The 16,639-nt window shown below is 46.9% G+C and overlaps 2 protein-coding genes, 1 long non-coding RNA gene and 3 other non-coding genes across 8 annotated transcripts; 5 read left to right on the top strand and 1 right to left on the bottom strand.

Moving 5' to 3' along the window:
* Positions 1–25: 25 nt before the first annotated feature.
* Positions 26–977, top strand: LOC131138926 (uncharacterized). Its single transcript, XR_009132168.1, has 4 exons — positions 26–264; positions 403–444; positions 627–689; positions 866–977. It is a non-coding gene; the product is annotated as an uncharacterized LOC131138926 (long non-coding RNA).
* Positions 479–553, top strand: LOC131138947 (small nucleolar RNA SNORD49). Its single transcript, XR_009132178.1, has one exon. It is a non-coding gene; the product is annotated as a small nucleolar RNA SNORD49 (small nucleolar RNA).
* On the top strand, positions 726–799 carry LOC131138950 (small nucleolar RNA SNORD65). Its single transcript, XR_009132181.1, has one exon. It is a non-coding gene; the product is annotated as a small nucleolar RNA SNORD65 (small nucleolar RNA).
* A 31-nt stretch (positions 978–1,008) lies between the features above and the next one.
* Positions 1,009–1,082, top strand: LOC131138949 (small nucleolar RNA SNORD65). The gene has a single exon (XR_009132180.1). It is a non-coding gene; the product is annotated as a small nucleolar RNA SNORD65 (small nucleolar RNA).
* Positions 1,083–2,020: 938 nt separating this feature from the next.
* Positions 2,021–5,797, bottom strand: nsrp1 (nuclear speckle splicing regulatory protein 1). 2 transcript variants are annotated; one of them, XM_058088313.1, is made up of 7 exons: positions 4,770–5,797; positions 4,219–4,309; positions 4,076–4,132; positions 3,851–3,979; positions 3,571–3,778; positions 3,349–3,451; positions 2,021–3,279 (listed from the first exon to the last, which is right to left on the bottom strand). In XM_058088313.1, exons 1-7 carry the CDS (start codon positions 4,787–4,789, stop codon positions 2,553–2,555), a joined length of 1,335 nt encoding a protein of 444 aa, XP_057944296.1. In that variant the 5' UTR covers positions 4,790–5,797; the 3' UTR covers positions 2,021–2,552. The 2 variants fall into 2 exon arrangements, with proteins under 2 accessions (XP_057944296.1, XP_057944297.1); XM_058088314.1 differs by lacking the exon at positions 4,770–5,797 and adding an exon at positions 4,410–4,734.
* ssh2b (slingshot protein phosphatase 2b) lies at positions 4,366–16,415 on the top strand. Of its 2 annotated transcripts, XM_058088303.1 has the most exons (16): positions 4,366–4,710; positions 5,430–5,743; positions 7,840–7,883; positions 11,038–11,153; positions 11,372–11,436; positions 11,504–11,625; positions 11,701–11,766; positions 11,834–11,899; positions 11,981–12,175; positions 12,261–12,354; positions 12,439–12,567; positions 12,869–12,915; positions 12,998–13,144; positions 13,219–13,419; positions 13,502–14,360; positions 14,604–16,415. In XM_058088303.1, the coding sequence occupies exons 2-16, from the start codon at positions 5,681–5,683 to the stop codon at positions 15,747–15,749; spliced, it is 3,360 nt and encodes a 1,119-aa protein (XP_057944286.1). In that variant the 5' UTR covers positions 4,366–4,710; positions 5,430–5,680; the 3' UTR covers positions 15,750–16,415. The 2 variants fall into 2 exon arrangements, with proteins under 2 accessions (XP_057944286.1, XP_057944287.1); XM_058088304.1 differs by lacking the exon at positions 4,366–4,710 and having other exon boundaries at positions 4,767–5,743.
* The last annotated feature ends 224 nt before the right edge of the window (positions 16,416–16,639 follow it).

Here is a 16,639-nt window from a genome sequence, read left to right as displayed (position 1 = left end):
AAGACCTCATTCGACAAGATTCGTCCTTTCAACGCTGGTGCAGCTTGCCGCTTGCAAGGGACAGATCTTTCAAGCAGACCGAAGGCAGCCTCATTATTTAATGTTTCCGTCTAGTATTCTTAAACGAGATGTTAGTTCAACGTTACAGTGTAATTTTAGAATTAAATCGTCAAGTTTGGTCACAAAAGTTCAACATTATTGCTGCAATGGAATCCTTGGCGCGAGGAGCCACGTGGAGTCAAAGATGGGTCACATGATTACACTGTAAGTGTACTACTTATGTATTATACTACACGTAGTGTAGTTAACTGAAGCAGAATTACGTGTATATGTTAGACTTTCAACAGTATTTTATTTACTGAGCCATTGAGTCAATGTGATCAAGTAAATGTTTTTTTACAGATGAATGCCACAAGTCAAACTGGTTGACGTCCTTCTACTCCTGTGAGTGTTTTTATGACTCTACAGTATAAAAGATGTCTGTGATGAAAACTAAATAGGAAGTGCCGTCTGATGCGACAACTGACGATGTTTCTTAATCACATTTCTGAGACTCCATGGCATCACTCTTAACTGTCCTCTTGTCCAATCTTCTTTCTGAAATGTGCCTCTTTTATTCCCAACAGGTCTCACATGTGACTTAGGAGCCCTCTATGGTTCAGACCTAGATGGACGCCACTCCGTCTGAGGTAGGCCTAACACTAAACGTTTTCAAAGTCTTTGTGTGGTGATGAAACCTAAACTGAAACAGCTGGAATTACCGTCAGATTGTTCAGTGGTGATCATTGGTTTTCTGAACATTGAACAAGTAAATGTTAAAACATTTCAAGCCTACGTGGAGTGCTAACATTTCCTCTTTTTAAAGGGTTCCTGACAATCTGGCTTTCCCAACTGGGACTGTTCCTGTGACCAGACGAGGGGGAAGAAGCTGAATGGTTGGCTTCAGATCAGGCGTGCCCACCGAGCATTCACCAGGCGAGTGTCAGCAGAGATGGATGAAACTTTTAGTTGTGATGAAATCTAAACTGAAACAGCTGGAATTACCGTCAGATTGTTCAGTGGTGATCATTGGTTTTCTGAACACTAACTCGTTAGGTTAGATAATGGTCACTGACTTATTGGCAGCCTTTCATGCCGGATGTTTTCAACAGGATGTGGATCTGGCGGACTCTTTTCATTGAAGAAAATGTTGAGCCAAGAGGAGCGGTCTCCAATGCATATAAATGTTATATTTTTCAATAAAATGTATGAAAACGAAATGCTGCGCTCGCATTTGTCTCATGGTCTTATTCTCAGTGAAATGTGTCATCTGGGGGAACATTGCATGAGCCTGAGTAATGACGATCAAGCATTCAGCATCAACTGTTGCACACCTGCTTTCACTTTGACACTAGATGTAGTTTAAGTCTTAAGCGATGGACACCTAAAACCAGTCAAGTACTGCGGAGGAGAAAGTCTGCCATGAGGGGGGGTATGCTGAGTTGGATGACTCAGCATGTCAAATTTTGAATTATGAAACTTTACCATTCAAATTTTTAAACCATGTAGTCTGTTCATTGTGGTTGTAGTGGACTGTTTGAACCCTAATTTTTGGTGTTTAGGTTTTTATTGCATACAACTCAAAACCATAAAATCTGACCTGGGCTTTGGATAATTGGGACGGTTGGCCGGCGGTCAAAGGACAAGCTGCCTGAGGTCCAGTGTGAGTTTTCCTCAGGGATTCAGGGTGCCATGTTGGTCCACTCTGTTTTGTCAATGCAGCTGTCTTACCAGATCCTGCAGCACTTCATGCTTTCTATGGATGCAGACTTCCTATTCTCCCATGACCTGGCACCTGCCCACAGTGCTGAAACCACTAGGAACTAGTTTAGTGTGCTGGACTGGCCTGCAAATTCACCTGCCCTTAACCCGGACAAAAACTACGCGCGCATGGGGAGAACATGCAAAATCCACACAGCGGAGAATCGAACCCAGGTCTTCCCCACCGCCGGACTGGAGCTACATGCTAACCACTCGTTCACAGCTTGTCCAATGCCCTGTTTATTTACAACCAGTGTTATCAATCTACATTTTTATTACACAAAACTGTCTTTGTTTCTGGGGAACTTAAATGACACATCCGGTCTTTTGGAGCTTCCATTAGAACAATGAATGGCTGAGCAATGTGCAGAGGACATGTTTGCAATGTTTCTGGATTCTGATCCCCATCAGTCAGCACTCCCGTTCCATCGACTCCTTGGTCCTCACCTTCCAGTGAGGATCGCATACAGAAAATGCAAAACACAATCTAGTGTAGACATGCTCTGATATCTGAACAAACCCTTAACTTAGAGGAGACAAAGTTAACTAGCACATCTACAATATGCAGAGGAGCAATGAAAGCTGTTTGGACACCCCTAATTAATCCATTTCAAAAGACTTGATCAGTGGTATAAGACTTATAATGGTATAAGTCTTTATTTTAGCTGGTATTTACATGATTTTGTCATTTTCCCCCCACATGAACACAGACTTGGAAAGCAAGCCTTTGCTTAGAGTGAGGATGGAGGTGGTCAGTCTTCCTCACGCTCTATGTAGCTCTTTGTGACGGAGCGAGCCATCTGTCGAGCGAGGTATCGATCTCTGGCCGAGGTCATCGTCTGTTCAGTAGAACGTTTAGCAAATTTGTTCACCTTCTCCTCACCTTCATTCTTCACTTCGTTATTCTTGTCTGCAACCTCCTCGTCCTCCATCTTTCTCTCTTCTTTAGACCGCCTCCTTTTCTCCTCCCCATCATCTTTTTCTTTATTCTTGTCTGCATCCTCCTCATCCTCCATCTTTCTCTCTTCTTTATCCCTCATCCTTTTCTCCTCGCCATCATCTTTGTCTTTCCTCTCATGTTTCTCAGAATCCCTGCTCCTTCTCCTCTCCTTTTCCCTCGCTCCGTCTTTACTGCTCCTCTCCTTGCGTCGGTCTTGCCGCTCTGCATCTCGCTCTGCATCCCGCCTGCTTCTGTGGCTCCGGCTGTCTCGGTCTTCGTCTCTTTTCTGGCTGCGTCGCTTGTCCGTCTCTCGTTCTCTCTTCTTACGTCGTTCCCGCTCCCTCTCATCATCGCCACTGCCTGATGAAGGCGACCTCTGTCTGTAATGGCGTTTGGACTGTGTTGAGGTGGCGGGGGCTGACTTGCTGAATCCGGGTTTCTCCTCACGGTCGTCCTCACCGTCACTTCCTGGACTCAACGTGTTGTTGCTACTTGTTTGTGATGCTTCTGGGATTTTCTGATCCTCTGAACTTTGACTTCTGTTCGACGACACAGACAAAGCATCAGTAACATTTGGTGCACTCTTGTCGTTTTGCGACAACACGAACTTGCTAGCGGAGCGATCCGGGATGGCCTCCTCTCCTATAGTCTGATTCAGAAGGTGCCGGTAGAAGCCGCTCAGGTCTCTTTGTTTCCTCACGTCCAAAGCAGCTGAGAAAAACAAAAATGTATTAGTTGTAATAAACATGACAGTAGCACATAGACATCACAAATGTCCATACTGATGCCTGACCACATGCATTTTTCGTGTACTTGTCATATTTTCTGACCTTCGATGGCAGCCTCTCTCCTCTCACGCTCCTCCTCCTCCTTCTGCTCCTGCAGCTTCAGCTTGTAAGCCGATGTCACATACGCTTCCTTGTCGGCAAACTGCTCCCCTTCTGCCTCCCGCTCCTTCTGGATCTTCCTCTCCTCCCTGCGCTCCTGCTCCTTTTTGCGGTTTTCTACCGCCTTCATTAGCTGGTGGATGTACTTTGGCTGCTCGGACACCAAAACAGAGTAGAAAGAGCAGCGTGCAGGCTGACAGACCTCTTTCAGCAAAGACATTACCTTTTTTTCTGCTTCAGATAGAACTTTCCTGCTATTGTCCAACCTCTGCTGTTGGATGTCATCGTACACTGCGTCGTAGTCGTACACTGTGCTGTCTTGCTCCAAGGCCTTCTTCATTTCCAACTGAGTCTGCAAACACACATTGGGCATCCCATGGATGTCAGGCACAAACACATCACAAGACATTTAACAAAAGCAGACACATTAAGTACATTTTCCTCTCACCTGCCTCATCGTCTTCTTCTTGGCTGCTTCTTTTTGCAGGCTCTCACCAACAGAAGTCTGATTAAATACATGCATTTATGCGTTACTTACAAAATAGTAGCCACACATGCATGCACGGGTTTACTGAAGTGTGCTTGATCCACCTCATCTTCAGAGTCATCTCCAAACACACAATGCTTCTTCAGGCCCGTTGTTTTTATCAGTCCTTTTTTCTGAGGCAAGATCAGCCCGTACCTGAGGAAAAGAAGCTCCTTAGAAACCATTACACGCGTCCACGTGCAAGTACTAAGCTGACAAGCGATACGCCACTACAACGTCTTCAATGGATTGTTACTTGTTTTGATGACGACTCAACAAACACGATCCTCGCTTTCAAGTTGAGGCAGTTAACCGTTTAAAATATAACCACACGTTTGTGAAAAGGAACTTGAAGTTCACGTGGAACAAGCCTTTAACGAACAGAAATAGACAACTCTTCTCAGTTTACATTCGGTACATCGTTAGCTGGTTAGCTAACTAGCTTTCTTGAGCAGCAGCAACCGACAATCCGCGCAGTTTACGAATATGTGTTCCAATATGTCACATAGCCGCTGTTTAAGTAACATCATGACGAACAGCAACACGAATCGAGTCAGGTATTCCAATCTTTTAAAAACACAAACTATCTACGAAACCTAGCATGTTAGCCACTTACTGTTTACCAGGGACCGCCATCTTTGTCTGTCAGTGGTACCGGTGGTGAGGGCTCGTAGCAGATTCGTCACAGTATTGGATTCCGTCATTAAGTTAAATTCATGACTTAATGAGGATATTAATGCAACACATACAACAAAAATCATTATAAACAGTATTTCATCATATTTGTAGTTGTTATTCTGACACGTTTTTTTCAAATGTTGCGAAAGTGCGATTGGCTATCCACGCGAAAAAACCTTAAAATATAAAGACATATTAATTGACAATAGTGTTGTTTATAACATATGCAACTACCTCCTAATTCCTTAATTATCACGTGCAAATATTAACGACGGTATCAGAATAAAAAAGCAACAATAAACGAGGTGTGTCATTAGACCAGTGGACACCTGTAAGTGACTTTTAATCCTAACCTCATTATCTGTGTCACAATCTCCTTCTCATCCTGGCTTCAACAAACACCGTTACTCTTTCTCCCTAGAGCTTAATGACATTATTCCCCTTTTTCCATTGCATTACATTGATACATAATGCTGCTAAAGGGGTTAAATACTACATTATGTAGTTGTACTTAATAAAGGGGTCACAGAGGTAATTGTAATAATTTATAACAGCTATTATTTATTTGCGGGTTGATTATTTTTTCTCTGTTGTCCAGCACTTAAACAGTTAATCCGGTTTTGGCGAACACGCCCGTGTGCGCATGCGCGGCCAGAGGACGAGGAGCGAGAGGAAGGGGGAGTCGGTAGTGAATCGGTGAAGCAGTAGTGAAGCAGTATTCCACCATGGAGAGGCTGAGAGGGCGATGAAAGAGCACAGACTGGTCCCTCGCTCCACACCGCCATCCTCCGCTCCAGCACTATGCTCGTCTCGCCGCCTCCACTCAGGTGATCGAGTCCCGGTCGCTGAATGGCGCTGGTTACCGTGCAACGTTCACCGACCCCCAGCACCACCTCCAGCCCCTGCGTGTCGGTAAGAGCCGCTTCCATCTGGACTCCTTCCTCCACCACATTCCTACCGCATGTCTTACGTTAAATGTCGGCGTCGCTTCGGTCTTGCTCATTTCCGCTCTTTTTTGTGTGACGGCGCTGTCATAAATTGGCTCGCCTTTGTGCCCATGCGCATGCGCCGACCGACTAGCTCATCATTTCTTGTTTTATTTGCACCGCAAGCAGTATTTAGTGTTTCTGTTGCATCTTTGGTAGGAAAAACACAACTCCACCTGCGTGTTTTAACAGTACTGCTCTTGTCGATGTTTTGAGAGGGACTTTCACGCACTTCCGGCCGGTGTAACCGCCTGGGTTGAGCCAAAAAGCGCCTCGACGACGCGTACTATGTCTTATCATGCGAGCAAATAAGTTTCGCTTCGTGAAGGATTTGCCTCGCTTGTTCGTAAACTTCTTAAGTTTGCATGTCAGACACTTCCTGTTTCCAGACAGCTCGTGCGTGTGTGCGAGAGCGCGAGCATGCAAAGTGGGGGGCAGGTGTTTGCTGGAGTTTGCTCATTCCCGCAAAACGGCAAATAACTAAACACTTCCATATAATACTTCTAATAATAACCATCATACATCTGCAGTAGCATCAACGTTTGTTGGCTCACTGGAGCTAATTATGGAAATACATATTTAGACTTAGTGATGAAGACATGTTTAACGTCATTGGCACCTTTTTATTTGTGCAGATTTGGACACAGATGTTGCTTCTTCCTACTCGTTTTCAGACATGCGCAATCGTGTCACTGTAAAGATGATGTCCTTCAATGAAATATTGTATGCATGTTTCAAACTAACTAAACCACTACCGTTGTGGTGGACTAGTGTCAGCATCTGTAAAAAAAAAAACATGTAGCCAAAGTGCAACTCAAATCTGTTCTCCCTCTGCCTATGCTGACAACGAAATGAATTAATTTTTAATAAGATGTATTCTTAGATATTACACAAAATGCATGAAAGCAACCCTGCCCCCATCCTTAGATCTGATGTAAAGGACATGATAAAAATTAGTGTTGCTGTCTAAGTCGAGGCTTGAGGCCATTTTCCACCCAGACGTGTCAAAACGAAGGCATCTTCTACCTACGTGGGCACCAAACAGGTTCTGTGAGCTGAGGCGTCACAGTAACATCTGCTCTGAGTGATGGTGGTGATGACAAGAAAAGGAGTAGATTGTGTACAAAAATTGTGTTTGTCCTGTCCGACATGTTCTCAAGTTACACATTGTGTGTGTGTATTCACATACAGCCTTAATGCATCACACACACTCATTTCCTGCATCATGTGATGTGTGTGTGTGTGCGTGCGTGCGCTTGTGTGAGTCTCCAGAGATATCTGCAGGCTCCTTTTTTCCCCACCAATGTCTTTACTTTAACTCACAGTGAACCCGCCCTACCCTTGTTGCTCTTTCTACTTCATTTTGTGGTTATTTGGAGACAAAACACGCACACACACACAAGTCTCAGCCTGTGTCTCACATTTTCATAAACTGTGTCAAAGTCTGCTGACATTTCCCTGCATGCAAAACCACCTTGCTATAAGATACGCTAAGCCAAACTAAGACTGTGATTGTTTCACAGTGGTGAGCTGGAGACATCCTGCACTCCCAAGCCTGCAGTAGTAAACATTACATCACAAGGTGTTCCTATTCTCTGACTGGCTGTGATATGTGTGTGGATGTGTGTGTGTGTCCGGAGAAAACCCACACAACTCTGGTCTTCTCAACTGTGTGGCCAACATGTTAGCCAGTAGGACACCGTGCGGCCCGTCCAATCATGTTCTCACAGGTGACATAAAAATAAAGGCAGCCTGCGGCCATTTTGATACAACATCCCATTTGGTGGACGACATAGCATGTTATTATTAGTACTAGTAGTATTAATGTTTAAATTTTTTCGCAATACATTATACTCTTTTCTTTTCTTTCCAATTGTTGCTGTTTTTTTTGTTTAAATCTTACAAATGTGCCACAGTCCAATGGAAAAACGAGCTACAGGCTGCATTTTGCCTTTTTATTATAAAATAATGAAGTGCAATGAGAGTCATTGTTCAAGTGAAGTCATTGCTTTCCTTCTACAGGAGTCTGGCAGTGGGGAGGATGATCGACGTTCTCAACCTCGCAGGTGAGACTTACATGTAATATGTAATGTCATGTAATCATTCAGTATAAGTCCTGGCCTTTGGCCCTCTGAAACAAACACGGCAGCTGCCAAGTTGGACCGGGCAGGCCTGATGGTCACGTGTCCCTGGCAGATCTCCCTGCACCCCTCTTGTACCTTTTGACAAAAAAAAAGACAAAAGCGTCCCTGTGCTTGTGTGTCCCACTCGTGCACGCTGTCCCTCTCTGCCTCAGGCACTCCAGCCCAGTTTGGAATCCTGCTCATCCTGTTACACTCCACACGCATTCACAGCTGTTTGCTGTCCACAAATCCTCTCCCACCGCTCTCTCGCTCTCCCGCATACACACACAATCACAGACACACGCACACCTAAGCTGCACTGACATTCTTTTGCTTTTTGTGAGCAGTTCAGTGAGCGCTGTCAATGTAATTCTCTGTGTGTCCATTGGAGGGCAGTCGGGCTGTGTGAGCCTCCCTGCTGGGAATGTGGGTCAGGTTTGTTGTCGCCCCTCCCAAAGTGTGTGTGTGTGTGGTGGGTGTGTGGTGGTGGTGGGGGGGGGGTGGTTCAGTGGAAATGAGAGGTGGTCTGTATTTGTGCAGCTGGGAGTGAAATCTATACACTCAGCGCGTGTACACGCTGAGGTGTTTGCATGTAATTGAAGCTTTGGACATGTTATCTGTGCATACTTCATGCCCTTAGGTTTATAGCAGACTGTACATCTTAATTATACCTTTACATCTGGCGGCGGAAAGTAATTCAGCTGTGGAGGAATAGATAATGCGTGTATTAATGTATTGGTGTCCTAATTGAAGGAGGACTTGGTGACTTTAGAGATATCATTAATATACGATGTATAGGTTGAACAGTTTTGGTCCCAGTATTGATCCCTGGGGTACGCCGCACAATAGATTTAAACATGCGGAGGTGTATTTGTCTCCTTTTAACCCAGCGCTTTTGTTAGGAATCTTGTTTTCAATGAAGGTAAAAGTAACCTAAATCTTCATTTATCCCTTTGAAACGGTAAAACTGTTACAATGTTGGCCTTCCGGAACAGCTTAATTGTATTTACCTGAGTTCCTATGAGAAAAATGTATTTGGTTAGAGTCAGACCTTCTGGGGTGGATTATTGACACTAACCAAGGTTCCACTGTATTTGTATTACAAAACCTGCATTAACTGTAATTAAATTCAGGTGTAAGGAATAAAAAAAATCACACAAAGAGAAAAAGAGGCAAAATAAAATTTTGTGTAATTCGGATAGCACTACCAACTATTTAGATTTCATAGACTTGGCAATCATAAGTACCACATCTATTTTGCAATGCAGGCCCATAAGCCTTCCTCTATCATGTACTATATATTTGTTCGAGCCTAAATATACTGTAAAATGTATTTAATTCAGTTGTACTGCTTGCATGTAGCTTTAATGTGGTTGGAATTATTGAAGTTTATTTTTCAATATTTTTAATTGAATGCCATAGAAGTGTATAAATACCTTGGGAGGTGTGTGTTTTAGTCTAATATGGGTGCCAAAAGGTGGTGAGAACACAGTAACACAGTGAAAATGTATTTTTTGAAGCTAAAGATTTTAAAAAAGTGTGGATTCCAGAAAAATATTTTGTTAGATGATAGTCATTTTCCAACATACACTTAATAAATCAGAATTCTTATATGTTTTTCATATGTAGATTTTGAGGTTTGGGGGTACACAATGTTTCATCGTGGAATCTATGCATGGTACAAATGTATTTGTGGCGGGCCACCACATAAATGTATGGGAAGAAAATATATATACGCCCGTTCCATATGAAAGGTAGTGTGAATTGCTTCTCTTTTGATAAGGTATTAAAAATAATATTAACATCAAGTTAACTTGACCTGTGTGTGGGGGTGGGGAGCGAACTGGTGGGGGGCATGTAATACAATGATAGCGGAAACACAGTAATTATTAGAAGTGTCATGGTGTGAGCCAGCACAAGCTAACCCTAATGACACAAAGATCACATGCATGTGGACCTAGTTACCAAGCAGGAAAACATCAGTTGTTTACCTGTGACGACACATGTAACCTCCATCCCATAATATGAAACCAGCAGGGATCAACAAGCAGAGCGGCCAAGCGTGGGGTCAACTTCCTCACGCTGTTGCCACTGTGATTTCCCAACATTTACTCACACTGTGTTGTTGTCGTCTTGTGAGGAAGTGTCGGTCGCCAGGTGTCAGGTGTCGTTCCAGGCATCACTGTCGCTTACTTAATGTGGCCGCCATGTGACCTCGTTGTCATGGAAACATTGACAAATGGGGTATTTTGAGACATATTTGATGAAGCATACACGGTATACCGGATACAGGATACACCGAACCTTCCCTCACCAATCACCCCTCAGACGACTCAACTCACGGGTGCATGTGCCCGCCCCTCTCGGCTGCACCTTTTTAGCTGAGCGTGCTGCAGAACAACTCAAACACACCCTGAGCGGTGCCACTTGACACTGATCTGTGCGACGAAAGACGTCCATTGACTGATTTTTCCCAGCCGGACTGAGAGCCTCCTGGTGTAGCGGTCATGCCGCCGAGCTTGTGCGTGTGCACGTGCCGCGGACCACGGCCTCATTTCACACACGACTCTATGCTGTCTGAGGGGGACATCCAGCACATGTAAGTGTGTGTGTGTGTGTGGCACGGTCATACATGGACAACAGCATGGAAAGTCCTCCATTGTGATGCTAGGTTGGACGCATAACTTGTGTGTGCCTCTTTTGGACCAGCATGTTCCTTTCATAAGAAAGTGAAGAACCCCTCATCCTGTAACTTTGCAGCCTTCGGCGGTAACATTAGGACGCCCCTGCTGGAGTTTAAAGCTCTTTGCTTAACTCTGCCGTTCAATAACAAGGGGACGGAGTCTCTGAGATTAGCAGCCATTAAAGTTGTCATTTCCTGTTGAGTGCAAAGGTTTCCACAGCCAGGACAGTTAAGTCTGGATTTTATTGGATCCTGGTCTCTTAATAAGAACCTCTGTCCAGGATTACTTTTTTTAATGTTTAAAACAACTCACCACAAATTCTCCATAATGCAATTGGCGCCTAGGTAGTCAACTTTGTTTCATATTCCCATCAAAAGGCTAAATGAATGTCACCGTCATTATTTTCTTTGCAGCATCAGTGAAAGTTTCCTGACAGTTAAAGGAGCGGCGCTCTTCTTACCGCGAGGAAATGGCTCCTCCACTTCCTCCTCCGCTTCTCGCTTCTCTCAGCTGCGGAGCAAACATGCAGGTGAGGACAGGATGAGGATGCGTGTGTTCTTTTATATTTTCTGATGTTGTCAAGTGTCCATCTTGCTGCTAGTCCACAACATTTGATTCCCATTTCCCTCCATTCACCATTGTTGCTTTCTTGCCTTTTCCGGAAATGACTTTCTTCAAGCTTCCGATTGGCCTGACAACCTTTTAATGTGTTTTCATGAAATGAGGATGTTGCTTTCTTTCTCCTAGGAGACATTCAGCAGCATCTGCAGACCATGTTCACTGTCCTCAGACCAGAGGACAACATCAAACTGGTGGGCACACACACACACAATTGAGGGTTGTGGGTCAGACATCACAGTTGTGTTACTCTCACTCCAGGCTGTCCGGTTGGAGAGCGCCCACGTTCAGGTGACGCGCTACATGGTGGTGGTGTCCACCAACGGGCGGCAAGACACGGAGGAGAGCGTCGTCCTCGGAGTGGACTTCAGTCCAGTGGACAGGTGAGTGTCGGCGTGCACGTGCATAGACACAATGTTGGAAGTTGTACTGATGCACCAGGTACGCTCCCCCCTCAGCTCGTGTTCCGTGGGGTTGGTTCTTCCTCTGTGGAGCGATACGATGATACATCTGGATGGAGACGGGTAAGTGTCCATCGCTGATCGACAGCAGCCTCCTCTTCCTAACAGCCTTCCCTTCCCCAACTCTCAGGGGCTTCAGCGTGTCCACAGACAGCAGAGTGCACGTGTTCAAGCCCGTCTCCGTGCAAGCCATGTGGTTAGTCATTGCTTTCCCCAAACACGTCACCCCAAGTGTCCCTTCTTCTCCAATGTGGCTCTTCTTCTTCTTGGCCGGCAGGTCGGCACTCCAGTCGCTGCACAAAGCCTGCGAGGTGGCGCGCTGTCACAACTACTTCCCGGGAAGCTTGTTCCTCACCTGGGTCAGCTACTACCAGAGCCGTGTCTCCTCGGACCAGGCCCGGATCAACGAGTGGAACGCCATGCAGGACCTGCAGTCGCACCGCGCTGACTCCCCAGTCCTCTTCTCTGACGCGTGAGTGTGCACATGCTCGATGATGATGCTGCATCACTGAGTATTGATCACAGGACCTAATATGTGTGTGTGTGTGTGTACGCAGGCCCACAGAGCGAGAGCTGACCGAGCGTGAGATCAAAAGCAGTTTGAAGGAAATCATGATGCAGAAAGATCTGGAAAACGTCACCTGTAAGGAGGTCAGTCTGCGCGAACCTCCATCCATTACTTACCTTGTGCCTTTTCCCAGGGGGTCGGGTATAATAAATATATGTACCTGACAGATCCGCACAGAGCTGGAGATGCACATGACCTGCAACCTGAGGGAGTTTAAAGAGTTCATCGACAACGAAATGATCGTTATCCTGGGCCAGATGGACAGTCCCACTCAGATCTTTGATCATGTATTCTTGGTAGGTAGAGGACAAAGACTTTTTGTGTGATTTTTTTGTTTGGGGGGGGCTCATCCCTCCTTCACCTGTATGTGGAAATAATATAATCAAAGCATGTCCTTTGTTCTTTCTGAACTTTCTGTTGAATACAGGTAGTGGCTACAAGCTAAGCTAACACTTATTGTAGTCGTGTACTGTGCTGTGTCTAATATTTTGTGCACTGATGGAGTTACTACACATTTTGTTGTTGGTTTACGCGTGTCAATGTCCGAACGTCTTTGATGAAATCTTCTGATCCATAGATTGCTTTTGTTTTCTTTAGGGATCTGAGTGGAATGCATCCAATTTGGAGGAGTTGCAGAATAGCGGGTGAGGAGCTACACACAAAAAGGTTTTGTGAGAATATGAATGATGAAGGTGTGTTTTATCTGTCCTCCGTTGTCACACACAGAGTCCAGTACATCCTGAATGTGACGCGGGAGATTGACAACTTCTTCCCGGGTCTGTTTGAGTACCACAACATCAGAGTGTACGACGAGGAAGCCACCGACCTGCTGGCCTACTGGAACGACACCTACAAGTTCATATCCAGAGCCAAGTGAGTGATCACCAGTGTGCGTTAGCCCGTGATCCAGCGGCTCATGTGACCGCTCGCGTTCCTCTCCGACACAGGAAAGCCGGCTCCAAGTGTCTGGTGCACTGTAAGATGGGAATCAGTCGCTCGGCGGCCACGGTCATTGCCTACGCCATGAAGGAGTATGGCTGGGATCTGAGGAAGGCCTTCGACTATGTGAAGGAACGCCGAGCGGTGACCAAACCTAACCCCTCCTTCATGAGACAGCTGGAGGAGTACCAGGGCATCCTGCTGGCCAGGTGAGCTCATACCTACTGAGTCCACTGTGTGGACTGTGACACTATTTAAGTTGTTGACTTTGCCTCCTACTTCCTCCTGCAGCAAACAGAGGCACAATAAACTTTGGCGGTCTCACTCTGATAGCGACCTCTCTGAACACCACCAGCCTCTGTCCAAACCTTACCCCCAACCACACAGCCTGGGACGCTCAGACCCCTGCAACCAGGCCGCTGGCCCGCTCGGTCCCTCCATGAAGGAGCTGTTGGAGCCACTGGGACCAGGCACAGTGGCACAAGCCACCAAGAAACCGGACATCCCGTCTCGTCCATTCAGCTCGCCGCCATGTGACCGAGTAACAGCTTTATCATGCAATACTCCTCCGGTCAGTTGGCTGGACCCGCCCCCTCATGTGTCGCCGTTATCGCCGCCGCTCTTTAACGGCTTGATGGAGCCAGAGGAGCAGCCGCCTTCGTCGGCACCTCCTCTCTTGCTGCCGACAGCCGCCACCGTGGTGCCGGAGCCTCAGCGCATGGACACCGTGACGGTGGCGCAGAGTGTCGCATTAGGCCAGCCCCACCCACCGCCTGCCCTGCACCATCTCCCCCCCTCTCCTGCTCCATCGCCCCCTCCAGCCTGCCTGGACAAAGTCATCAAGTCGCAGGCGGCGTCCCGCTCTCCGCCTGGGATCAGACAATCGCACGTGCCTCAGCCCGCCACGCAGCCGCCTGCGCCAGTGCCTGTCAACAAATCATACTGCCCGACTCTGGATGGTTCCGCAGCTCCCTGTGCCAACTCCCAAGAGCTCTTTGGCCACAGCACCGATCACATCAACTTCTTCAGCGCCAGAGAAAAGTTCAAAGGGATGGCCCAGGATGCTGCCGTGCAGCAACATTCCCCGCCCAAGCACGCGACACCTCCTGAAGTCCTGACTGCTGACGGCAAGGAGGAGCAGAAAAGAAAGGTGAGGAGGTCTACACACAAAATTCCTTTAAATGTAAATACTACAGTTTAGTAAGTCTCGTTCAAGCTTAAAGGGTGCCACCTAGTGGCTGAAAGGTGCATCACACCACTCATATGGACACCTTTGGACTGGAAGGAGGGTTACTCAATCAGTGGAAGTTTGGATGAGAGCCCTTAGTCGTCCCTAAATCTTCATTTTTTTCACGTACCACACTCCTCACGGGTATTTTTCTTGTGTCCTCAGGAGCAGGTGGTCGTTCCTGTGCAGGTCACAGGATTGAAGCCGACCATACACTCTGATTGGTCCAAGCTCTGCCAACCAGAGCATGCAGACCAGGAAGCCAGGAAGTCCAAGCAGGAAGTGGAGGGTGGAGATGTTTTTTGTCAGAGTGCCAAGCAGGACGTGAAGAACAAAGAAGAAGAAGAGGCGGGCGCCACTCTCTGCAGTGATTGGACAAGAGGTTCTGTGCGGCGTGTTACCCGACAGCTGGAGCGCAGGATAAAACATGACGCCCCGTCACCTCCGTCATCTGCTCCCTCCTACTCAGGAAGCTCCCCCCTCTCTCGGCGGCGCCCCCACAGCACGGGTGCCGAAGCAATGTCAGCACCCCCCCTTGACGTCCTCACTGTGCAGCAAGCGATGGCAGCTAGCGACATCGAGAATAAAGACATCGAACAGCGTGACAGTGCATCGTCTACCTCCGCTGCATCCCCCCTCAGCTCCGTCAACTTCCTGTGTCTGGAAGGCGTGACAGAACACGAGTCGGCCACGGACTGGGACGGCCCCCCCGGGGGTCCCTTCACTGACGTGATCATGAAGGAGACGTGGGAGACGCTGTGCGAGCTGGGCGCCTTCCTGCAGCAGGTGAGCGTGGGTGGAGCCTGCAGGACCAGCTGTGTTGACCAAGTCGTGGGGTCGAGCACTGCAGCCATTCAGAAGCGATCTGGCGGCGTGCAGAGAAACGTCCGAGAGGTGGAAGCCAGGCTTCGGCAGGCGGGTCTGACCCCTCCCTCTCTGATGAAGCGCTCGGCCTCGCTGGCCAAGCTGGGCTGTTTAGAGCTGCTCGCCAACGACCTCACTGACTGGGAACTCAGCTGGGGCTCAGCGACGCCGGCCTCCATGGAGCTTCCGGTCCACGCGGGCGGAGACGATCCCAAAAAGCAGCGTGTCCACGACACCCCCTCTTCAGCCAACCAGCAGCCTGCATTGGCCGTGGAGAGCCTCCGCAATCTGGAGGACACCACGTCAGGAGACGGCCTTCTGAGCCCACTGAGCCTGATGTGTCCACCTGCACTACCGCTCTTGATCACTAGGCAGCAGTATGGAAGAAGTCATCCTGTGAGGCGCCTCAAGAAAACTACTGTCAGCACCCTCTACCACACCATGTAAACACGTGTGTTAGTGTTTGTGTGTGCACGCACAAAGCATTGCCTATTGCCTTAAACCACTTTTGACCTGTGACTTCAGAGGATGTATGACCGTTAGATCGGTCCAACTACAAATCGACACACATTCCCTCCCCTTCTTCCCGCTTTTTGGGCTTTTAAAGCTTGTGGTTTGCTGGAATGCTTTAATTGTAACATTCCAAAATGGTTCATCCAGAATGTTCTTCCACTTGGTGATGCACAGCCAGCCAATCAGTCAGGTCACATGGTCAGTGGCAGGCCAATCACAGGTCACATGCTTGTACAGTTTTTTTTTTTAAGTAGTTATTTGATGACGCGATACCTCGGAAGCACATGTGACCTGCACATCTGGAATGTTCCACCTCCATCAGCGACACATCGCCTCCAAGTGCTGATGCCACTCACACTGGATGTGTGTGTGTGTGTGTTTGTGTTTACATTAAGTCTGACTGCGATGTCAAATGTGACTTTTTTAGGAAATTTTTTTTGTTTGTTTTTCAAGTTGCTGTTAGAAGCACAACTTAAAAAAAAAACTTTGCGTGTGTGTGTGTGTGAGTGGCAAGTGAAGCTTTTGTGTTCTGTCACACATGCACTTTACTTACTTTCCATTTTTTTATTTTGACTGTTTTTATGAGGTTGCTACTTGCAGGCGGGGGGGGGGGGGGGTCATGTTGTGATGTTAGAAAGCTTTTTACGTGTGTGAGTTATATTCTTTTTAATTTAAAGCTATCAGTAAATGTTCTTTTATATAATGTCCTTCTACTGTGACCATTAAACTGATGGAGATAACCTTTGCTTTCATGTCCACTTTAATATTCTAATATTAAGAAGGATTCTTCATTTACAATATATGTACAGTATAATGTGTTGGTT

The sequence above is a fragment of the Doryrhamphus excisus genome, chromosome 11, assembly GCF_030265055.1.
Source record: "Doryrhamphus excisus isolate RoL2022-K1 chromosome 11, RoL_Dexc_1.0, whole genome shotgun sequence".
Lineage (NCBI taxonomy): Eukaryota > Metazoa > Chordata > Actinopteri > Syngnathiformes > Syngnathidae > Doryrhamphus > Doryrhamphus excisus.
This window is presented reverse-complemented; position numbering and strand designations above follow the sequence as displayed.

Coding starts and splice junctions, on each gene's coding strand:
- ssh2b (XM_058088303.1), top strand. CDS start 5,681: ATGGCGCTGGTTACCGTGCAACGTTCACCGACCCCCAGCACCACCTCC. Junction 7,884..11,037: donor CGACGTTCTCAACCTCGCAG/GTGAGACTTACA, acceptor TTTTCTTTGCAG/CATCAGTGAAAGTTTCCTGA. Junction 11,626..11,700: donor GACTTCAGTCCAGTGGACAG/GTGAGTGTCGGC, acceptor CTCCCCCCTCAG/CTCGTGTTCCGTGGGGTTGG.
- nsrp1 (XM_058088313.1), bottom strand. CDS start 4,789: ATGGCGGTCCCTGGTAAACA. Junction 4,133..4,218: donor GAGATGACTCTGAAGATGAG/GTGGATCAAGCA, acceptor GTATTTAATCAG/ACTTCTGTTGGTGAGAGCCT. Junction 3,779..3,850: donor TATCTGAAGCAGAAAAAAAG/GTAATGTCTTTG, acceptor GTGTCCGAGCAG/CCAAAGTACATCCACCAGCT.